Source organism: Camelus dromedarius, chromosome 4 (assembly GCF_036321535.1).
Source record: "Camelus dromedarius isolate mCamDro1 chromosome 4, mCamDro1.pat, whole genome shotgun sequence".
Taxonomy (NCBI): Eukaryota; Metazoa; Chordata; class Mammalia; order Artiodactyla; family Camelidae; genus Camelus; species Camelus dromedarius.
The window spans coordinates 48,021,060-48,046,928 of NC_087439.1; the positions used below are offsets into that span (position 1 = coordinate 48,021,060).

A 25,869-nucleotide genomic window follows, 5' to 3' on the forward strand; every position below is an offset into this window, starting at 1 on the left:
AATTTATTTTCTCTCCTACAAGGATATCCAGTGGACTCAACACCATTTCTTGAAAAAAGCATTCCTTTCTCCATTACTCTGCAGTGCCATCTTTATCACAAATCAAAGTGTATTTGTGTCTATATACTTATTCTGTTCCATTGGTCAATTTGTCTACCCTTGACTGTCTTAATCACTGCACATTTATATAGTCTTGATTTAAGATTCATGTATACCAAGTCCTTCAACTTTGTTCTTTGAGACTACCTTGCCCATTTTGGGACCTTTGCATTCCCATGAAAAATTTAGAGTCAGTTTGTCAATTTCTACAAAAAATAACATGATAGGATTTTGACTGGGATCTGGTTGAATCTATAGATCAATTTTAGAGAGGTTTGACATCTTTAAAATATCAAGTCTTCCAATCAAAACATGATATAACCTTCCATTTATCTAATTATTCATTAATTGCTCTCAATACTTTTTCATAGTCTTCTGGGTGAAATTTTAGAACTTTCACTACATTTATTCCTAGGTATTTGAATTTTTTAAATGCTACTACAATCAGCATCTTTTTAAAAAAAATTTCCTTTAAGTTCTCAATTATGAAATACAAATCATTTTTTATATTGGCCTTGTATCCAACAACTCAGATGACTTCATATACTAATTCTAATACTTTATATCCCAAATTCTGTCATGTTTTCTAAATACACAAGCATGTTGTGAATAATGTCACTTTTATCTTATCTAATATAAGAATTCTACAAGACTGAATAGAAGCAGTGATAGTAAACATGACTTGCTCTGTTCCCAGTATGAGGGGGAAAGCATTCAATATTTCACCATTAAGTATAATTGTTTATGTAGTGTTTTTTTTTTTGTAGACACCCTTTCTCAGATTAAAGAGATTACTCTTTTCCTAGAAATCTTTTTTTTAAATCACGAGTGATCAAATCTTATTAAATTTTTTTCCATCGTATCAATATGATCATATGACTTTTCTCCTTTATTCTGTTACATTAATTTTTTAACATCAAATCTGCTTTGCATTACTAGAATTTTAGTCATATCATATTGTCATTGTTTATTACAGCTTGCTAATATTTTACTTAATGTGTATTTATGTTCATGAAAGAGATTTGTCTTTAACTTTTCTTTCTTACATTGTATGGTTTCGGTATCAGGACTCTTCTGACCTCATAAAACTAGCTGGCAAGTTTTCCTCTTTTTCTATTCTCTGGAAGAATGTGTGTGAGACTTTAAACGTATAGTGAAGTCACCTGCACCAGTTTTCTTTATAATAGAGTTTTAAATGATCAGTTCAAAATTTCTTCCGTAGATACAGGACTATTTAGATAATTTTTATCTTTTTATGTCAGCTTTGTTGAGTAGTCTTTAAAGATATCTGTTCATTTCGCATATTTTTCAAGCCATTGTCATAAGTTGTTTGTAATATTCTTTTATTAGCATATTAATGTGTTGGATCTTTAGTAACATTCCTCTTTCATTCCTGATGTTGATTTTATGCTTCCTTTTATTCTCCTTCACCAATCTTACTAAGAACTTAACAATTTTATTAGTGTTTTCAAAGAAGCAACTCTAGGCCTTTTTGAGCCTCTTTATTACAAGTTTCTTTCTTTTCTGTTTCATTAATATTTGCTCTTATCTTTATTGTTTTTTCCACCTGCTTTCTCTGGGTTCTTTTTTCAACTCCTTCAGATGGATAGTTTGAGAACACTGATTTTATCCTTTCTTATTTTGGATATATACATTTGAGACTATTAATTTATAGAATTTGATTGTATATGTCAGAAAAGAATACAACAAATTTTGATATGTTGTATTTTCATTATCATAGGGTTAAAACATTTTATTTCCACTATGATTTAGCCTTCTAACATGAAATCTTTCAGATGTGTACTATCTAATTTCCAAACATTTAGAAATTTTCTAGTAATCTTTTCGTTATTGATTGCTAATTTTAATTCCATAGTGGTCAGATAACATATTCTTTTTCATTTCAATCATTTGAAATTTGCTCATTTGCTATATGGCTAAAAATATGGACAATTTTGGTAAACATTCCATTTGTACTTGACAAGAATGTCTGTTGTTGTTATGTACAGTATTGTGTATATGTCCATTGGGTCAAGCTCCTTAATCACATTGTTTAAATCTTCTATATTCTTACTAAAATTTTGTTTGCTTGTTCTATCAATTACTAAAAGAAGTATTAAGATATTCTATTATGATTGTAGATTTGGGTCTTTTACAAAATTTATTTAGTTCTATCAGTTTTTGCTTTATATATTTTGAGATTATGTTACTAGGCATATACAAACTTAAAATTATTTTATCTTCCTGGTAGATTGAACGTTTAGCATTACGAAACGTTCCCTTTAACTCCTTTAAAGTCTACTTTGATATTAGTATAATACATTAGCCTTTTTTTTAAGGGGGGGCGGTTAGAACTTGCACAATATGTATTTCTCCATCCTTTACTTTCAATATTTCTCTATCTTAATGTTTCAGATATGTCTTATAAGCAGTATACAGGTGGGTTTTTAAAATCCAATCTGATATTGTTTTATTTTTTTAAAAATGTATTGAGACAAAATTTACACAAACACAAAATTAATCATTTTAAAGTAATTTAGTACTTAAGCATTCATGCTATGCAACCACCACTTCTATCAACTTCCAAAATATTTCCATCACTCTAAAATAGAACCCCATACTCATTAAACAGTTTCTCCCATCCCTTCCCACTAGCCCCTGCAAACACCAATCTGCAGTTCTGTCTCTATGAATTTACCTATTCTGGATATTTCACACATATGGAATCATACACTATGTGACCTTTGTGTCTAGGTTCTTTCACTTAGCATAATGTTTTCAAGGTTGATCCATGTCTAGCATCTACAGTCATTTACTTTTTAAGGCTGAATAATATTCATTGTATGTACTTACCACAATTTGTTTATCCTCTCATCCTGATAGGCATTTGGGCTGCTTCCACCTTCTGGCTATTGTGAATAGTGCTGTGATGAATGTGCTTGCACATATATTTGTTTGAGCACCTGTTTTCAGTTCTTTTGCAAATATTAATCTGGGAGTGGAACTCTTGCGTCATATGGTAATTCTATGTTTAACTATACTTTGTCTTTTAATTGGAGCACTATAACACTTTTAATTACTCCATTACCCCCTCATTGTGCCATTATTGTCATGTATTTTAACTGTATCTCTATACATTAAAATCATACATTTTAATTTTTGTTTTGTTTTTACCTTTTGTTTTGAAATAATTTCCAATAAAGAAAAGCTACAATAATAATGTCTGTATACCCAGATTCATTAAAGTATCATTTTGCCATATATGTTTTACCCTTTATCTCTATGTATGCATACACACAGGAAAATATAGGTATATTATTACATCGATATATATATACATGTTGCCAGAATTCCGTGATGGACTACATGTGAGAAATGATGGAGAGAGAATGGGTTAAAGATGATTAGGTTTTTGGCTTGCATAATCTAACAGACAGTGGTATGATACATTGAGCTAAGAAATCCTGAAGAGAATCAGGTTTGAGAGAGGGAAATTTTTGTTTGATATTTAGATGTCCTAACTTTAATACGTCTTTGAGAAACATATGAGATGTCAAGTCAGGGATTAAATATGCTACCTGGAGCTCTGAGGGCAGATCAGGGCTAGAGATACAAATCTGGAAGTTATTTGTATTTAAATAGTAATTGTATCCATAGATACAGATGATATCCATAGGAAAAGAATTGAGAGAAGAGAGGAGAGCCTAAGACTCAACTTTAAGTAATGCCAATACTTAACAGCCAAGGTGTAAGAGGATGAGCCTTCAAAAGAAACTGAGAAGTTGCTAGAGAAGGAGGAGGGAAATCAGGAAAATGCTGTCATGGAATCCACGGGAATAACAGTTCAAGAAATGACCCAACAGCATCCAATACCATTGACAAATCACGATGACTGAAAATGTCCCTTGGACTTAACAAAGCAAAAGCCACTGATAACCCTAGTGAAACCTATTTGAGTTTGATGAGCAGATAAACTGGATAGATTGAACTGAGTTATTAGGAGGCTGAAAAAAATAAGTCTTTCAAGAGGTTTTAAAAAAGGAAAGTAGAGAACATATGTTAATTGAAGGATGAGAAGTGTGGTATTCAAGAAGTGTTTTTTAAAGATTAAAAAAGATACCTTTAAATAGTTGATGAAAACAATCTAGTTTGAGAGGGACAAGCTGTATATATAAGAAAGAAGGAACTACTGGTGATTGAAACAACTTTGTGAATAAACTAAAAAAAAATTGTATACTTTAAAAGGGTTAACTTTATGATATGTGAATTTACCTCAATAAAATCACTTAAAAGCAACAAAAGGAAAAAGAAGAAGAGATGACTAATAGTGTAAAGTTTCTAGAAAGTTAGTAAGTGATAAGATCCAAAGAACTGGGAAAATTAGCCATAAATAAGGAATGAATAGCAGGCTTTAGGTTTGGCTAGTGTAAAATTAGAGAGAAAATGAGAGAATTCCTATGTCTGATGGCTTTTATTTTGATTCGAAGTAGGAGGCAAGGTTGTCTGCTAAGGATATTGATGGATGAAAGCAGGGAATGGGCATAAATAAGAGGTTTGAGGAGAGTAGGGGAGCTGTGACAGCAGAGGGCAGGAGAGCAAACAGGAAAGCTGGATATAGCTGAGGGCCCACTTGAGGTTGGTAACATTGAGTTTACGGGGATATACTAACCTGTCCTATTTTTAATTCTCTTTATCTGTGTTCTGTTTGCAATTGGCAAGGAGAAAGTAGACAGGTAGGAATATCCAGGAAAGTATGTCTCTAGCATATGCACCATAACATCAGCTTTTATATAAGTTCATTCACCTCAAGTATACATAGATTGATGATTTGAAAGTAGTTTGGTCTCAAATGAGTCTAATTCTCGTGACCCTTGGCCCAAACACAATACATTTTTGTATTACCCTGATAATCGTAAACAGCTTTGCACTTCCTAACTGCTGTCTTCAAATAAATAATAGTGAACACTGAGGATCTATAAGCCAGACACAAAAAGACAAAAATTGTATAGTTCCACTTACATGAGGTACCTAAAATAGGGAAATTCATAGAGAAAGGATGTAGAACAGAGGTTACCAGGGGCTGGAAGGAGGAGAAAATGGGATGTTATTATTTAAAGCATACAGAGTTTCAGTTTGGGATGGTGAAACAGTTCCAGAAATGGATAGTGGTAATGGTTGTACAATACTGTGAATGTACTTAACGCCACTAAATTGTACACTTAAAATGATTAAAGTGGTAAATTTTATTTTATGTATAGTTTACCATAATAAAAATGTTTTTTTTTAAAGAGTAGGAAACTTCTGCTTTAGGCTATGTCTTAAAGAATGACTAGGAAATGGGGCTGAGCGAGTAGCAAAAGGGTAGAGTTCCAGTAAATGAGCCCATGTGAAGGCAAAATCTTTAGTTTACTGTTAGAAGAGTTGAGAAAATATGTCAGGCAAGGTTGCAACACAAAGAAATTTGTGAGCCATAGACTTTATGTTGGCAGTATCTTGTAGGAAGATGGCGAGATATTTTAATCAAAGGCATAACACAGTGAGATTTGTATTTTCTAACTGTGGAAAACAGCAGCAAGAATGGAGGTAAAGAAATCAATTTAGGCATGAACAAGGCTCAAATTAAAGAATTCATGAAAATAAGGAGGAAGGAAGAGACAAAGGAAATATTCAGGAGATAAAATCAAAAGGATGGTATATAAATGGTAAAGGAGAGAAGAGAGTCAAAGATAATGATTTTCAGTTCAAATAATTTGAGAACACTGAGTTAGAGATCATGAGGACTGCGAGAATTCAGGGAGAAAGTTGAATGAATGCAATTCAGGCTAAGCACTCTTAGTGTTGTTCTTTTAGAAATGATCTTTTTAAGTCATGGGGGAATAGTTTTGGAAAGATACATAAGAATCTAAAGAGGAGAAAAAGGTAAATGAGAAGACAGAAGTGGGAGGGAGAATTTCGTTTTTACAGTATACTTTTTTGAATATTTTGCTTTTAGTGAAAAACACATCTATTACATATTTAAATATGTTGTATGTTCTTCTAAAGTTATGTAAAAATCAACCTTAAAAACTGCCATAAGAATAATTAGAAGAAATCTGCTAATAACTATATGTTTGGAGGGATTTTAATTATTTAATTCAGAGAGGCTGACAAGAAAAAAAGACCCATTAATTACAATTTCTGGTTGCCTTTTTTATTCACTTAATTAGATAACTGTTAGTTTGAAAATATTTTTTAAGTATGATGATTTCCATCATTCATTGATCATTGATCATCAGAAAATAAAATCTGCCTTAAAGCTTTCTTTCTACCTTCATTTTCCAAATTTTGTCTTTCCAAATAGAATGTACACACACTTAAATGAATTTTAAAATCAATCTTGATCTTGATGCCTTGGTGTTAATGCTATGGCTTAAAATGTCCTCCAAAAAAGACAGGTTAAAGTCCTAACCCTTCAGAGTGTGACTTTCTTTATTTGGGAACTAGCTAAAGAGGCCTATCTGGAGTAGGGGGGGGGCCTTAATCTAATTATGACTGGTATCCTTATAAGAAGAGGGAAATGTGAACAGAGACACAGAGGGAATGTGGCCACGTGAGGATGGAGGCTAAGACTGGAGTTATACTGCCACAAACCAAAGAAAGCCTGAGGCTACCAGAAGCTGAAACAGCAAGAAAGGATTCTCCCCTAGAACCTTCAGAGGGAGCATGGCCCTGCCAACACTTTGATTTCAGGCTTATAGCCTCCAGAATTGTGAAAGAATACATTTCTTCCTATTTTAGCCATCTGGTTTGTGATACTTGCTATGGCAGCCCTAGCAAATGAATACACCTGGCTAATTAATACCAATAGGAAATGTCTACCCCACTCTTGCCTTCTTTGGTGTCTCAATTTTCACACAGCAGCAAGACCCACCTTATAAAAGGTATCTTTATATCAGAATCCATGAGTCTTACACTTAGGAAAGATTCTGTTTTAGCATTAAAAAGTTGGCTCATGTTTTATGCTAGAGTATATCTAATCCAAGTTTTTCCTGCTTATTTACATAAAAATACAAATGATTTCCAACTCTAGAAAATGTAAACTTCATAGGAAGAGAGGTTTGAATGTTGAATTTCTGAAAGATTATCCAAAAAATAGAGACACATTTGAATGAATATTAAGGAATAATCAGTAAATACCTAGTGAACAACATGATCTATCTATTTTTCTTATAACTTTCAAGTAGCTTTTATTAGCCTAGGATCTATGTCCAATTGAAGTCCCTGGTTCTGTTAGTCAAGATTACAAACACAAAGTGAAGAAAAGAAGTCAATCACATTTTGTACCTTTAGATCATTTGTTAAAGAATATAAAAAAATATTGGGAAAAAAAAAAAAAACCTCCCTGAGAATAACTAGTCGGTAACATAATTGCATTGGTACTCTTTTACTGGGAAAACTAAAGATAAATCAGAAACAAGGAAAAATATAAAATACCACCAAATTGAACTTGTGATCCTAAAGAAGAACCAAAAATAAATAAAGTGATTAGGATAAAAAATTTAAATGCACATTGGATGAAGAAATGTGTAGTAGAGACCATCAGTGCCCTGCCCATGTCTCACTCACCCACACAGACCCAGCACATGCTGACGGCTTCTTACTGTAAGCATCTGTAACTGCCTGAGTGCTGTGCTTAGACCACACAGATATCAGGTGCCAGGGAGTTAATGCTCCCAGGAGCAACCCATCACCAATGACTTTTGGAAATTAACTGATAATTACTCCATCTTCCTCACCCTTCCAGTAGAAAAAACTACAAAACACTTTCTACACTGTGTTTCAGAGGACCTTAGGAAGACTGATCCCCATCTGCTCAGGGTTTCCCACCTGCTCGTCTACATACTTTGTATTAGTTTCCTTCCTTTCTGGGTCTTAATTCCCCACTCCCTGATGTGTGCCTCCTGAGATACTCCCAAGGAAACTACTTGCACTCCAATCCTTGCCTCAGGGTCCAATTCTGAGAAAACCCAACCCAAATTTAGATTAAGAGGCAAAGACTCTCAGATGTGATTCAAAACGGCTTTGCAACTCAAAATGGCACGGTCTTGAGAAAATTCATAAGGAGCTGCTTCTTAATCTTTATAAAATACATTGCCTATCCAGTTTTTCAGGTTAGTGAAGATGGAATTGATGCTAAAGCCTACAACTTCCCATCTGTGTTTCTCTTCCAAGTTCACATAACCTACGATATTCCTTTACCAATTTCAGGCAGAAACTTCAAAACCTTTTGCCTGGTGCAAAGCTAAAACTGTAGTTTGATGAATATAGGTTAGAAACAGCTAAGGACAATGTAAATGCATTTAGTGCTTTTTTTAAGAGGCCACCTAAAGGAAATTTCCTTAGGCCTTTTAAAAACAAAATAGTAATGCATTGTTATGAAAAAAAGTCAAGTAACAGAGAAGTATAGAGCATAAACAGTCAAAGCACCCACCCCAATCACTCACTCTCCCACAACCACTTCCCTTTCCAAACATATTACTGTTAAAAACTTTTTTTACTTTCCAAATGTTTACTGTTAAAACACAACTAAGTGTATTTCCATACCTCTTTTGATGAACTTACCAAGAATACAGGTATCATTTTTTACATAAACAGGATTATACTATAAATATTATTGTGACTTGCTTTTTTTAGGCAAAAGTAGTTGTAATGTAAAAACATGCACTAACAAACCAACTACTTAAAATAACCCATCCTCAAACGCCTTTCCCTGCTTAATGTTGGTTTTTGTCCCCACCAACTGTCATATGATGATATCAGGCAAATTGTTGGTAATATTACATCCAGTAGACCTCCACTTTCAGTAATAGTGAACTAAGTGATTCAGGGTAACTGCCCCTCTAAAGACAACAATAAAATAGGTCTAAACAGAAAAAAAATATCTTCTTAATACTACCATGGACCTAATAAGATAGTGAAGTATTGCCAGACTAAGAAAGCAGTTGGGGAAGGCCTAAGACACCTCTACCCTGGAAGGGGCAGGGTGGTGGCGGTTGCTCTAGAGGAGTGACCCTCAAACTTTCTTTAATATGCATAGGAGTTACTTGGAAAGACTGTTAAAACATATCCCCAGAGATTCTGATCTAGTAGATCTGTAGCTTGCATTTCTAACAACCTCCCAGGTGATGGTGATGTTGGTGGTCTAAGGACCACACTTTAATTGTCCCTGATCTAGACTAGAGACTGGGACAGCAGGGGATGAGGAAAGTATAAAAATGATGTAGGGAACATATATAAGGCCAGAGAGTCAGTGGGACATCAACCCCTCATTCCATCTTCTCCTTCTCACCTTCATCTCAGCAGATCCCACTGCTGCTTTTGGTCACTTTTACCTGGACTCATCTGCCAATCCTCAGGAAAAAGTAAAGATGTCACAGCCCTTTGACTTATGACAGAGGTGGCACATCATTGGAGTAGGGAAAGGACAGTCTTTTTTAAAAATGGCACTGGAACAATAGGTTTTCCATATGGGGGGAAAAAATAAGACTGGATGCTTGCCTTACACTATTTATAAAAAATAAATTCGAGGTAGGTTAATGACCTAAATGTGAAAGGTAAAACAATAATGCTTTTAGAAGACAAGAGATCATCTTGAGGACCTTAAAGTAGGATTCTTAAACAAGACACGAAAACACTAACCTTAAAATTAAGATCTGTTCATCAAAAGATACTATTAAAAGAGTAAAAGTAAAAGCCACAGAATGGGAGAAGATATTTGTAATCCAATCAAAACAAATGACCGCTATTCAAGAATATATAAGTCACTTTCACAAATTAATGAGAAAAAGACAATGATTCAACAGAAAATGAGCAAAAGAATGAGCAAAAGAAAATGAGCAAAACAGGCACTTTACAAAAGAGGAAATCCTAAAGGGCCAATAAATACATTAAAAAAAAAAGGTCTCCAATCTTACATAGAGAACTGCGAACTAGAACCATAACCAAATATGATTACACAGCTATCAAACTGCAAAAATGAAAAAAATCTGATAATACCAAGTGCTGACAACAGGATAAACTCTCATATACTAGGAAAACAGTGTTCTCTAGTGAAGTCAAAGATATACATACACTACTGACTTCTAAATGTATGCCTTAGACTACCCTTATGTGCACCAGCATGTAAAAGAACGCTCACAGCTGCATGTTCATAATTATAAAAAAATTTTTGAGGGAAAATTCATATACCCATTGACAGTAGAATAGATTTTTAAATTACAGTATATTCTTTCAGTGAAATATTTTACAGTAAGGGAAACAAATGAATTAAAGATAAATGCAACATATTTGTAAAATCAACTACACTTCAATAAAAAAAATTTTTAAAAAGAAATGCAACATAAATGAACTGTATAAAATCTTGTTGAATGAAAATGCTCATATAAATATATACAACATGATACCAATTATATAAAATTTGAAATTAGGAAAATAATTCATATTGACGTAGGTGGCACATACACTGGCAAGGAATTATTATAAATTTCTGGATTACAGTTAGCAGTATGAAGATAGAGAGTTTTAAGACTGGTAAGTGATGGAGATATTTTAGGGTGCTAATAATGTTCTATTTCTTGACATGGAAGTAGGTTTTACTAGCCTTTGTTTCACAACTGTTTGTTAAACTATACATATGAGGTTAATGCATCTTTTGGGACATATTTTACAATTTTTTTAAAAGTTTAAAAAAAAAAAGCATATTTGCCCTGTAGTTGGACTTATCTGGCTGAAAAAATTTGATCTACAATTTAGTAAGTATGAAATCTTGAGCAATTCATAAAACCTTGTGAAACTTGGCCTTCCTCAGTTTTAACATGGAAATAATATATATCTTGCAATCTTGCATGTTGTGAGGTTTAAATAACATATATAAAAAGTGCCCAAGAGTGCCTGGCTCAATAAATAGAAGATGTTCCTGCATTGAAGGATTCTGTATTGTAAAGCTGTAAATTCTCCCCAAATTGAGTAATAGAAGCAACCAAAATTCTGCCTTTGCTAACAACAAACTAAAGAAAATTTTCTAAAGTCATCTGCTTTATCTTATTTACCAGTACTGGGTTTGCTACAAGAAAATCTATAGCATGAATTCTTAATGGGGGTAATGTTACTACTAGAGAGGCAAAAACTGATTCTTGGTGGTGAAGAAAAAAATAGTTATTAAAAATGTTGTGGCCCTCCAAAGCTCAACCCTATCCAACAAAGTCTTACTTGTTAATATTTATCTCATTGGGGGAAATTAAATTAATTTATTTAAATTAAATTTTAATTAATTTTTTTTCCTTACGGAAGGTGATAATTTTTTTCAAAAAGGTTGAGAAACACAGATCTATAATTTATTCTGAAGCAGCTGAATCTAACATGAGGAAAGAAAACAACAAAATACTCAGTTTTTGGAAAGAAGAAAATTAGGCTATCATGCTCTCTAGCTACCTAGAAGAGCTGGATGGAAAAAGGGAAAATGAAGGGGGAAGTGTTCAGATTTTTCTGTAAATACAAGTTCAAGCCATCCTTTCAAATCTTGTAAAGAAATTTTAGGAAAATGCTTAGAAATGAGAAGAAAATGCTTTTTAGTAGCACCCAACATTCTAGCTTTCTTTGAGAGGAAAGGCCAGGAAATGGTAGGCCAAGAATTTCAGAAGAACTTGATGCCCCTACCTCCTATTTATGTAAAAGCTAGATTGATAAATTTATTTTTAAAATTTTTTCAAATTGAAGTATAGTCAATTTACAACGTTGTGTCAATTTCTGGTGTACAGCACAATACTTCAGTCATATAGGAACATACATACATTTGTTTTCATATTCTTTTTCACCATAAGTTACTACAAGATAATTGAATATAGTTCCCTGTGCCATACAGTATAAACTTGTTGTTTATCAATTTTATGTATATTAGTTAGTATCTGCAAATCTCGAACTCCCAATTTATCCCTTCCCACTCCCTTCCCCAACTGGTAAGCATAAGCTTGTTCTGTCTGTGAGTCTGTCTGTGTTTTGTAAATAAGTTCATTTCTCTCTCTCTCTCTCTTTTTTTTAGATTCCACATAAAAGTGATATCATGTGGTTTTTTCTTTCTCTTTCTGGCTTACTTCACTTAGAATGACATTCTCCAGGTTCATCCATGTTGCTGCAAATGGCATTATTCTGTCATTTTTTATGGCTGAGTAGTATTCCATGTATAAATATACCACAGCTTCTTTATCCAGTCATCTGTTGATGGACATTTAGGCTGTTTCCATGTCTTGGCTCTTGTAAATTGTGCTGCTATGAATATTGGGGTGCATGTATCTTTTTGAATTAAGGTTCCCTCTGGATATATGCCCAGGAGTGGGATTGCTGGATCATATGGTAAGTCTATTTTTAGTTTTTTTGAGGAATCTTCATATTGTTTTTCATAACAGCTGCACCAAACAACATTCCCACCAACAGTGTAGAGTGGTTCCCTTTTCTCCACACTCTCTCCAGCATTATAGTCGTTTGTGGACTTTTGATGATGGCCATTCTGACTGGTTTGAAGTGATACCTCACTGCAGTTTTGATTTGCATTTCCCTCATAATTAGCGATATTGAGCATTTTTTCATGTGCCTATTGGCCATTCATATGTCTTCATTGGAGAATTGCTTATTTAGGTCTTCTGCCCACTTTTGGATAGGCTATTTTTTTTTTCTTATTAAGTTGTATGAGCTGTTAATATATTCTGGAGATTTAGCCCTTGTCAGTCTCATCTTTTGCAATTATTTCCTCCCATTCTGTAGGTTGTCTTTTTGTTTTGCTTATGGTTTCCCTTGCAGTGCAAAAGCTTGTAAGTTTAATTAGGCCCCATTTGCTTATTTTTGCTTTTATTTCTATTGCTTGGGTAGATTGCCCTAGGAGAACATTACTGAGATTAACGTCGGATAATGTTTTGCCTATGTTTTCTTCTAAGACGTTTATAGTGTCTTGTCTTATGTTTAAGTCTTTAAGCCATTTTGAGTTTATTTTTGTGTATGGTGTGAGGGAGTATTCTAACTTCATTGATTTACATGCAGCCATCTAGTTTTCCCAAAACCATTTGCTGAAGAGACTAGACTGATAAATTTATTTTTAAGACAGTTAATGCTTCTGAAATATATGGGTGTCAGTAAGTTTCAATGAACTAAGGGTGACTGCATAAGGCTTTATTCTAATCAGTAACTATGCCATTTGGGGCAAATGAATTGTTTTCAATCTCAACATCTTTCTCATGATCTTTTTTCCCTTTTCAAAAAGGAATATTTTTCATACTCACAAGTGAAATCCTCCTTTCCATTCTAAATCTTGTATAATTTCCTCAGACAAATCTCTCTCCTTTTCCCGTTCTACTTGAATAGGAAAAAAGTGAAGTAACCATGATGTTAAGAAAAATAAAATGACGTGAGCTCACTCTAAATTATCAAGGAAATCAATCAGTAGCACAACACAGGTCTCCCTGTTCCAAGACCAGGCACTTTCGACCATAATTTATTGGTAGTGTGCCTAAGTATAGAGGTTGATTCTGTATTTGATTTCTTCCTACCAGAGTCCCCTAATCAATTGTATGTTTTCCAAACTTATTAAAAATAAATGAGAAAGAGGGGAAGGGTATATAGCTTGGGAGTAGAGTGAGTGCTTAGCATGTACAAGGCCCTGGGTTCAATCCCCAGTACCATGATTTAAAAAATGAATAAAATAAACCTAATAACTCCCACCCAAAAAGTTAAAAAAAAAATAAAGTGCCGTTCTTTAAAAAAAAGAGAAGATAATCACAGTTTCTGAAAATGAGAAAATAGAAAATAAACGTGTATTAAAAACACACAAAAAGTTAAAAAGAAAACTCCCTATGACAAAAAGCATATAAAGCAAGAACATTCTATGAAGTGTTAATAAATGAGAAAATATATAATTAAGACTGCTTTTTTAACATCAAAGACAATTTGATCATATTTAAACTAAAAGCTTCAAAACCAATTTTGAAACATTTATTTCAATAGAACTAATAATTATTTACTACAATGTGATAGAAAACACATTTGAATGTTAAAGACAATGGCATGTGTTTCCTCCCTGAAAGATTAAAATTACCTACTTTAATAGTGCATTCATTCAGTCAATCGCTATGGGAGATGAATTCCTCATATAAATCACTTCTTCAAATCTACAAAACTCATACTCAGTCATTTCTCTAAATCCAGTAAGTTTCCATCATCTAACCTTACATCTAACACTAAAACTTAAGGATATACATAGTAACCACATAAACACACAATATCACTGCTAAATGTTTGCTAAGAACACCTTAAACAGCCTGTCACCACAACCAGTGTGTTGCCAAAAGAAAATGAAGCTTCTCAACAATTATGTAACAGAAATAATCCTTGAGTTCTAAAATTCCAAATTAATATTACATATTTTATGTGCTTTATTTAAAAAATTTAATCAAGGAAAATGAACTCAAATATCTAAAGAAGCCATCAGTTTTTACTTACATATTCAGGTTTTAGTTTTTTATCTCCTCCTCTCACAGCCACTTTTTCTAGTTTATCTATAATGGGCCCAATCATTTCCTCATCTTTAAGCTGAAGTTCTTCGTGTATTATTTCTATATCTCGAATAGGATCTACACTTCCTTCAACATGCGTGATATCATCATCTTCAAAAGCACCTAAAATAAATTAAAGGGAAGCAATTCAATAAACAAATAACACAGAAGGTCATTGTTAGAGTGACTTGAGATTCCCAGAAGGTTAACAGTGTATTCAAATTATTCTGAATTCTTGAAAGTAGGACATAGTAATTTTTTTTTCCTATTTAGTAATATTTAGGGCACTAGCAACAAAACACTAATCAAGAGCCTCAACATTTCAAAAGCTGATTGAAATAAATAAAATTATGATCTTAACAGAAAGAAAATTATGCTCCAGAACTACTGGTATTTTCAGGCTTGGTACATTAAAAGATACTAAATTCCAGGCATGAGAGTCTGAAGTTCTAAACTGCACTATTAGGGTTTCCAAGGGAAACCGGATTTGGACGGGTGGGGGGGGGGTGAAATCATCTGGCAGACCTCTTCCCTGCTTCAATCTACTTTATCACTGTGGTTCTGACGGTGATTAGATAATGAACCACTCAGACACACAATTTACACAGCAGCTAATTTCATCGGCCTGATTTGAGGGTATGGTTTTTAGGGGGCTATCAAAGAAGCAGATGAAGGTGCATTTGTCATATATGAGTGACAACCACTCACACTATCTGAACAAAATGGTGCTGGCCCTTATTAGAAACACATGCTATTATCACATATTTAAAGTGCAGTTGAAGCCATAATTTCAAATTGCCAACTGGAAACATAAGGGTAAAACAACCAGACATTACTGAAGCATGTGTACTGACTTTATGCCCTTTTGAAGACATAATGTGGCAACATAATTTAACCGGGATTTACTCAAATTATGAGATAACAGTATCACGAAAATGAACAAATACTAAGAAATATTATAAACAGAAAGCAGTGGTATGCTCACAAAACAATAAATACTTATAAATAAATAAATTTAATTAAAATTACCAATCAGATTAGAAATATTATAAACAGAAAGCAGTGGTATACTCACAAAACAATAAATACTTATAAATAAATAAATTTAATTAAAATTACCAATCAGATTAGAAATATTATAAACAGAAAGCAGTGGTATACTCACAAAACAATAAATACTTATAAATAAATAAATTTAATTAAAATTACCAATCAAATTATATTCTCAAAATGAGATGTTTTCAAACATAAAGTATCAATTATTTTAGATAGAGGTATCACAGGAACCTTGAAAGACCATCTGACTGAGACTGATAAGAGAAAAACAGTCACGATAGCTCATTCTCATACACCAGAAGACCAAGATATTCTCATTACAGGTTGTAAATTGAGTTTTTAAATATAATTTCTCAGAATTAAAAACAATTAAGTTGTTTGTATCTTAATGTGGAATTACTCAGTGAATAATAATTTTTAAAGTAAGTAAATTATTACAATTGAAATATAAGTATTTAAAATAATACTTAGGTGTTTTTGACAAACAATCAATGTTATATAGTACCTGATTCATATGAACAAAATTAGCAAGAAATAAGGAGGTATATTATACCTTACTAATAAACACATCAGATAGTAATTTAGGTAAATTTTTTGAATATTTGAAAAGTATGAAAGAAGTTTCCCTGGAAGTACAATATTATTTAGTTTTTATCATGATTTGAGGCATCTTATACAAATAGCACAATCAAATAGGAAAATTTAAAGTTAGCTTCCTGGCAGTCAGAGCAACAAAGGAAACATGGTCAGTACAGTTATAGAAATAAAAAAACTTTTTATGATACTCAGAATAAAAAATTTTCTATACAGTCATCTTGATGAAGGAGGTAAAAACGTAAGTGTACTCATTTCCTCATCTTTTACAGTGAGGAATCATGCCATAATAAAGATGAAATATGTAATTAAAAAATAATTTTTCCAGTCTTTTAGTGTTTTCATGATCCTTTTTCTTAACTCAAGCAGGATCATTTAAGAATTATCTTTTGCGAAAAAATTACCTGAAGTTCAGTAATTTCTTCTTTATTACATCAGTTCTTTTTCTTTCTTTTAAACTACATACAGTATTCTACTTAAAACAGTACATAGATTAATGACCACATTTTTATAAAATTGTTTCTTTTAATAACATGGACTAAATGCCAATGAAAATAACTCTTGGGCAGTGAGCTATTGAGCAATTTTTAAATCTTCTTTATCATTTTTGTCTTGCTTAAACTTTTCATAATGAACATGCATTTGTCCATACAAAACAAGTGATTTTTAAAAAGTCATCCTTTTTTAAACACAATAAGCAAGTTTAACTTGCAGAAAAATCTGCACAAATTTTAGTTAAAATTTTGGTTTTGCAGTGACTAGCCACAAGAAGAAAACCACTATTACCATAAAAATTATTTTACATCTGTACATTTCTTATATACATATAAAATGGGTGACAAAATAATACTAACTAAAGCCTCATTATTAAATGAGGTGTTATAAGAGAAATTTAACCCTAAGCTAGGCTCAGACTGGATTCCATCACAAAGGTTTTTCATCCAGCAATTCTGCATGTTTCCTTTCATAACAAAACACTTTTTTCAAACCTTTTTGACTTCTCTCACATTTCCAGTGCTTTCCTCTTCTTTCCTGCTACCCAGCAGATAACCTATTCTTTCTTACTTCACAGAGAAAATGCATGTCATCTTGGAACACGAACCCCCATCCCGTTTTTTAAACCAATCTTTTCTTCTTTCCAGCAGTAAAATGGAGAGCATTACCTTCTATTATTTATGTCCAATTTCTCTACTATCTCTGCCCTGGATCTTATCCTCTTCCAAGGAAGTTTGTTCCACAGACTGTTCTTTGTATTTCCTGGGATCTCAATCTACTATGCCTCTCTCTCTCTCCTATAGTTGTATCATCTCCATTTCAACTAATACTTTCCCATCAACATGTTAAGTAGGCTTAAGATTCTACATTGAATCAGTCATGTCAGTCACCCTCGGACATTAATTCCCTTTCCAGCTATTGCTTTCTCTCCTCTGGTTCAGGGCTAAACTTCTTGAAAGAGCTCTACCTGCTCTCTCCACTTCTTTACTTCCTATTCAAAACTTAACCTACAGCAGTTTGGAATATGCCTCTATCATGCTATCAGAAATTGATTTCAAAAAGGACACCAATGATTTGTCTTTATGATGCTAAATGAAATAACCATTCTTCAGGAATCCTGAATGACCTCTCAGTAGCATTTAACTTCAGAGCACTGACATCGTCTCTTTCCTTGCTTCTTTCCAAAGGCAGTCTCCTAATTTTCTTCTATTTTCTCTGGCCATTTCTTGTCAGACTATTTTTTCCTTGCTTTAACTACCCCAGAAATGATACCTCTCTTAGCTCTCTTCTCTCTTCCCTCTATTACACACTCATTAACAGCAGTTTCCAGCCCTGAACTCTGCTGACTGACTCCAGTATACTTTGAGGTAATAGCAAATAAAATGAACCAAAAAGTACCTTTTTAGTTGTTAAATAAATCATTTCTATTATAAAATCTATTTACACTAAGTGAAAAAATGCACAATGTCAATGCTCATACTAAATCTGTAACTTTTAAAAATTTTGGGTACTTCTTCACTGAGAGTCAGTCAAAATACAGAAATACTTGGTGAGAATACATCTGACTATCCACATGGTTTTGAACACTCTGCATCATATTTATTTCTTGGTATGATATGGTGGAAATGAGATGGCTATTGCCAATTATAAATGAACTGAAGATTGATCAATTTACTCATTCATTCATTCAAACCTATCTTATTCCATAAAGATTTGAGTATAAGACAGATAAATTCATACTTTTAGGGTGCTAAATCTAACTGGGAAGGACTTCAGAAATAAAAATACACTTCAAAAATTGAGGATGTCAATGAATTGTTTTGCTACATTACTACTTAGGTTTTGGCTATATTTAGTTTACAAAAGAAAAGCATCCCTGGCTAGATTTTTTAAGACATGATATATTTAAGTATATAGGCTTCACAGCAGTACTTTATAAACTACCTGTCATGGAAACCTTGATATCCCAAACTCTAAAATGTCTAGAATTTTCTTGGGAATGGGAATAAGAGGATATGTGGTCAAGATGGGCCTCTTTTACTTATGTTTTTTCCATCCTCTACCAATGTACAATGCAGAAATAAGGAATTCCTTAGTATATAAACCAATGCATAAACTGTCACCCTCTCAACACATATGCAAACCACAATACACCTTGCTAAACGTAAGTTCCCAGTTAAAGGAAGCTTGCTTGTATATTTAACAATCTGCTAAGTCTTGTTAAGAATTAAAAACAAAAATCAAACTAATAGGACCTTGGTTTTAATCACTGAACAATTGGTTGGGAAAACAAATCTAATCTAATTAAAAAGGAGAATAATACTAGCAAGGACCTTAAAAGTAGGTTTAATTAGTAATAATTAGTTATCAAGGACTTTATATAAATTTGGTATAGGTAAAGAAGATAAAGAAAGGCATGACAAGTAACAGGGAAAACCATCAGAGAAAAAAAGTAAAACTTGAAATAAATAAGGCTGTAAATCTGACTACAGTGAGAAATTATACTGAAGAGTAGTAAAAGACAAAAATTTATTACACCTGGTAGGGGTGAAGAATAGGAATGCCCATATAGCAAGTTAAGTCTGGATTCCATCTGCTAGTCAACAGGGAGTCAACACTGGTTTTACGTCAGTGAGTAACAAATGGAAAGCAGCATTTGAGAAAGATAACCAGAAGTAGGGAACCAGCTAAAAGAGAATTGCTGTATTCCAAGTGTGGTGATAAGGAAGTGCACGAGGATACTGACAGGAGATATGATGGCAGGACGTATATTGAGACTTAATTAAAGAAAACAATGTTGACTACATAAAAGCAATGAGAGAGAGAGAGATCCATCAATCATGACAAGGTGTCAAGCCAAAAGATCTTCATTTGCATCTAAGGTAACATCAGTACATGTAAGATTCAAAGCCTAAATCAAGTACGGAACCAAAAAGCATTATATAACCAAAGTATAGACTAGAAAAAAAGAAACAAAATTATTACATAAATCTACTGAATCTTAAATCACAGCATCAAAACATCCTGCATGCTCTATTATTTCACATTCTTTCCAGCTTGTCTTATGTGGTAAACAATAAATGTTTTGAACATTTACATTCTAATCCAGAGTCCCACCAAAATCACTGAAAGGTTGAGGCCACATTCCTAAACAGTAGAAGATAAATTATTAAATACAATGTTAGAAATCAAGACAAGGACACCCTATTCAAAAAGTTTACCTTTTCAAATTTCTAATTCATTCTTCAAAGCAAAGTCCTATCTTGTGTCAGAACTATGATTCTCAACTTCCTTATAATTCTATAGCTCATTAATATATAAAGAGAAGGGACAGAACTAAATTTGTATTGACAATCCACTTAACATCCACAGCTTCATTTATAAACACTGAGAAATGCCAGTTCCTACTTATTTTTCATAAATAACATGACAAAAATTCTTTACTGTATGGGGGAAGAGTAGTTCAAAGGGGGAATTACAGCCATAAAATAATAAAATCTCGCCATTTGTGACAACATGGGAGAATCTAGAGAGTATCATGCTAAGAGAGGTAAGTCAGACAGAAAAAAATAAATACCTCACTTATGGGTAGAATCTAGAACACAAAACAAACAAATAAACAAAATAAAATGAAAACAGACTCAGAGATACAGAGAACAAACTAGTAGCTGTCAAAGGAGAGGGGTGGGTGGGTCAGTGAAATAGGTGAAGACGATTAAGAGGTACAAACTTCCAGTTGTTAAATAAGTAAGTCACAGGGATGTAAGATGCAGTATAAGAAACATGGTCCATAGTATTCTAATAACTTTGTATGGGGACAGGTGGTTACTAGATTTATCATGGTGATGATTTTGTAATGTATTTAAATGTTAAATCACTATGTTGTACAAGTAAAACTAACATAATATTGTAGGTCAACTATATTTCAGTTAAAAAAAAAAGAAAAGAAAACATACCTATCACCCTAGAAGGTTCACTCATTTTCCTTTTCCAGTTAAATTGCTCCCCTCTCCCAGAATAAACACCATTCTGACACCTATTACTTAGATTAGTTTGCAGGTTCTTGAACTTCATATAAATGGAGTCATGCATAAAAGGGGAGGGGTGAAAGCTGTTTATTGCACACTCCAAATGCTATGATTTAGAAGTGTAGTTTAAACCCAGGTTTACAGATGCACTTTAAAACTCTAGTTTAAATCTAGATAAAGTCCCTTCTCATCTTGAAAATAGAAATGATTTGAGCAAAAACAATCTAATTCATAGCTGGACCTCAAGCTTCTAATACTTCTTTATCTCTGTATTAATAAATGTGTAGTTTTAACTACTTCCCTAAAGTCAGAAAGTGGGAGAAGAGCATCTCAATTTATTATACTTACTTCAAAAGTAAATTTTCCTTCTTAAAGATATCAGGGAAGAAGGCAAGTTTGGAACACAGAAGAGAACTAATAAATCATTCTGTTAACAAAATTCTACCAAAAAGGATGTCGGTTTAAGGCTCTAAGGCTTCAGAGCTTGAAACAAATGAAAAGGGTTGTATCAATCAAATTTTAATTACTTTAAGTGGATATATTTATAGACCCCTGGAGAAATAAAATATTTTGTAAACATATAAAAATAGAAATAGTTGGTCTAGTAATATAAACTGTTAATTACTTGATGCAATAGCATAAATGAATATCATAACTACACTTGGTGGACTGTACTTATTTATAATAACAAATCAATCAGAAGTGGCCTTTAAAGTCTTTAACCTTTATTTTCCAGGGGAAAACCTATTATATGAAAAATAGTCCAGGCTATGTTGCAGGCTAATTGTTTAATACTGGAATAGAAAAGAGAACTATGGGATAGCCAAAAATACATGCTCTTGCTTTGCTTCTCCTCTATCTCCTCTCTCTTCCTCCTCTCTCATTATAGGAAAAGGTTCAAAAACCAAATCCTAGCCAACAGGAAGAAAACTGCCATCCCTCTGACATATTCAAAAACTGATCAAGGTTTTCAGAAAGTTTAGTAACATAAAATGCACATATGGCTGACTTTGAGGGACCAGTCTAAAAATTAAAGAAATTATAAGTGATTCACACAGGGCTTCAACACAAAGTAACGAGCTTAAATGGAAGCAATCAAACAGTGCTAGGAGTGAAAAACCATTCCCAATCTTGAGACAAATAGATATTTACTATAGGAAATAATAATAAAGTGGGTCAGGTTCTGAGAAACATTAAATTTCTTTTAATTTATTATTTTCTCCTAATTTTAAGAGTTCATCTAAATTAAAAAAAATAGCATGCTCTTAAGTAGTGACTCAAAAACAAAACATTAAGGTGAATATAATCAAAAAGAAACAGATTCACAGATACAGAGAACAAACTAGTGGTTACCAGTGGGGAAAGGAGAAAGACAGGGGTAGGGGATTAAGAGGTTAAAAACTACTGCATATAAAATAAATAAGCTACAAGGATGTATTGTATAGCGCAGGGAAACACAGCCAATATTTATAGTAACTATAAATGTAGTATAGGAAATAAATAATAAAACTACATATCTTATTTAATACAGAGATAAAGAAATATTATTAATGATACTATTTAACTGACTAGAAGCAACACATCACAATACTATACAATGTAATTTTTATACAATATAATTATATAACATAGTATAGATAATTAAACACACACCATTAACCTGTTGATTGCCACATCACCTATATCCGGGTGACAGCTGTGTTTCCTCAGGGGCACCCAATCCACAGTGGGCAATCACGTGTTAAGGAACCCTTGAAGACACTTAAAAGTTATGAACTATAACCCAGAGTCAACACCTGTACTTAATTATATTCAATTGTTCAAGGATTTTACATTTTTAGTTGCAGCAATATATCAACTCTTTCCAAAGAAGCAGGCAGAAAAGAAGTATCTCAATGAAAACTAACATTAAACTCTCAAGATTTTCACTTCTTACTCTCTATAATACTCAGATGTATAAAAGGTAAAATTAATCAATGCTATTTTGAATTAATATTTAATGAGATTCTTCTCTACTTCCAAGGTTCAGCTAGCTGCTTTTATTATATTTAATCTTTCCTAGTAAACTATCTTACTAGCTTCCTAATTTCTAAAACGGCGCTTAGCCCTCTGCCACTAGAAAAGGTGTTCTATAAACTGTCCTGGCCCCACCCTCAGTCTCCACAAATCCTCGGCTCAAGTCAAACTCTTGTAACTGACTCCCTAAGCCCTGAAAATTCTTAATACTCAACTGTCAGTAAACTTTTGCCCATTCTCTTACCTGGGCCTCAAAGTTACATACCTTTTCTTTCTATTATAAATCACACCCATCCCTAAAATACAAAGCTTAACTTCGCCTCATCTACACACCAATTCTGGAGGAGTCCAGGTCTAAGAGAGCTCTACTACCCCTATATAAGGAGAGGAGTTAAGAATACTCATTTGCAATCAAGTATGGTAAAACTGACAGTTTAATGCATTACCCTAAATATGACTCCTGGGAAAATCCATTTTTATACCTTTTTAAAAAATACTGTTGTGTACACCTGAAACTAACACAGTACTGTAAATCAACTATGCTTTAATTTAAAAAGGAATAACTTTATAAGGAGGGAAAATGCAAATCGAGAAATTAACAAAAACTAGAATTTTATCTTTACAACCAGTACTTAAGGAATGCATAAAAGGAGTCAGGTGAACTCTCTGCCATTCAAGAAATAAACTAAATGACAAATCAAAGCTTTAATTTTTTTAATGCTGATACCCATTAATATCCCACCTTTCAATTAAACTAACCTACTCTCAATGCTTTCATTTTACATTTTCAATGCTGTTACTCATATTCTGCATGGAATATTTTTCCTCCCCACTTCTGTCTTTTGAAAAAAGTTACATATCTTTCATGGCCTTAATTAGATGTCACTGAAATGGTATCTTCACAATGATGCCTCCTCTAACCATATCCTAGCCTGTAGCATGTATATCTAGTATTAGAATATGTAATTCTATCTTCTAGTTATTTAAGCTCAAGGATTCTGTCTTAAATGACTTTCTGGTTCTCTCCAGTGCCTTAATCAGAGCTGATACACAATTAGGTATAACGTAAAGTGAAGAATAAAGGAATCAATGAACGAATGAATGTCTCAAGCACTTTTTAGCACTCAGAATGAAAAACTGTTAGAAAGGAACTATAGATTCTAAATGAGGCTAGACATGCAGCACAACAGCAAAGGATCAATTTTACAGCACACAAAAAGATATCTAGCCAGTATTTCAAAGAAACCAGAGCTAAGCATGTCAATCACATAAATGAACAGAGTAAATAAAGCATAAAACATAGCAAACTGAAATAACAGACATGAGAGGTTTCTTGTGTTTCATTGTTTCACCTCTGAATTGCTTGACTATTAGTGATGATATTCACTTAATTATTTTCTGAGGACTTCTTGGGCATGTTGCACTGGATTACATATTATGGTAAAATTTTTTATATGTATAAATTCAATTAGGAAGAGGGAAAACATACCTATACAACCTATAACTAACACCAATTAAAAGAGAGAGAGAGAGAGAACAAATTAATCAGCATGATTCAGGGTTAAGGATGGAAGGCCTGAGTACAGATGAAGACTGTTAGGGACAGATATTAGCAAAGGTAAATAGAGAGTCAAGAGAACATTCCAGGAAGGATAGAAGTATAAGTAGAGCAGAAGCGATGGAGGGCACAGATTCTGGAATCATATATCTGGATTCAAATCTGGATTTCAGACTGTTTGATTCATTAGCTGTGTGATTATTTAATTTCTCCTTATTTGTAAAATCTAGACAATAATACCTACCTCATAAGATTGTTCTGAAAATTAAAAGTGGTAATATATAAAGATCTCAGGATGTAAGCACTCAAAAGATGTTAACTACATTTGTAAATGAAAATCTAAAGACAAGATATATACCAGGATTTCTCAACCTTGGCACTACTAACATTTTGGGCCAGATAATTCTTTGTTGTTGGGGCCCTGACCGGTGCATTGCAGCATGTTTAACAGCACCCCTATACAAAGCAGATGCCAGTAACGCACACGTGTACACAAGAGTGTGTGCATGCACATACACACAAGCACGCACCCCAGCAGCGAAGATCAAAAATGTCTCCAGACATTGCTAACTCAGAGTTGAGAAACACTGGTGTACACTAAAAGACAAAGGTTGTGCTATATGCAACTAAAAGATGTTGCCATAGGCTCAAACGTGTAGATGTCAACTGATGAAAAGGTTCTAACACTGAGCTCAAGAGCTGAAATTGAATCTCTTCGATTATAAAATTCCTGTGTAGATTTTCAGAGGTGCTCTTGTGATCCTGCCCTTGCTTGCTTATTCACTCACTCTCTTATGAAAAAGCTAAGTAAGATTAGTTTCTGCCTTCAAAGATGTTTACAATCTAACAGGGGAGATAGATTAGCATATAATAAATACAAGAAAGTAAATCCAGGATGAAAGGAAGCAGTGAGGGGTCAGTATTTAGTACAAGCTGATGGAAAGTCAGCCTCAAGGTGTCAAACTGGAACACTGGTGTTATATATAACCAATATATATATAACACTGGTGTTATTTAAAATGTAGATTAGGATTCCTGTACATATTTTAATGGAAGTATAAATTATTTTTAATCCTATAAATATATTGATGTTCTGATAGGAGAGGATATTGTCTCTGCTAGAGTTTGAAACTGGTGTTTAATGCTTAAAAAATTTTAAATGTGACAGGTACTTATCAGTCAAATGGCTGGCTATTAATTTTTTTAAATAACTATTTTTAGCTTTATTTATAATATCAAAGGATTATGACTCTTACTTAGTTTTTCTAGGGGTGGGGTGGGTAGAAGGAATCGAAAAGGAAGGACTCACCAAGAACATTTGGTGTTAGAATAGGAAAATGATGGGGATAACATTCTTGGGTCTGAACTGTGAAGGTAAATGTCATAAAATGAGATAGCATACCTCACAAAATAATTACATCCTTAAGTGCAATAATCCACAGTTCTA

At 33.1% G+C, this 25,869-nt stretch overlaps 1 protein-coding gene across 2 annotated transcripts in view; it reads right to left on the reverse strand.

Annotated features, from left to right (window-relative positions):
* The window catches only part of OLA1 (Obg like ATPase 1), a 138,666-nt gene that overhangs the window by 48,204 nt on the left and 64,593 nt on the right, over positions 1–25,869 (reverse strand). For both annotated transcript variants that reach the window (XM_031451681.2, XM_031451682.2), the window contains exon 5: positions 14,623–14,798. In XM_031451681.2, the coding sequence (XP_031307541.1) occupies positions 14,623–14,798 (176 nt within the window). The remainder of the gene's footprint in view (positions 1–14,622; positions 14,799–25,869) is intronic.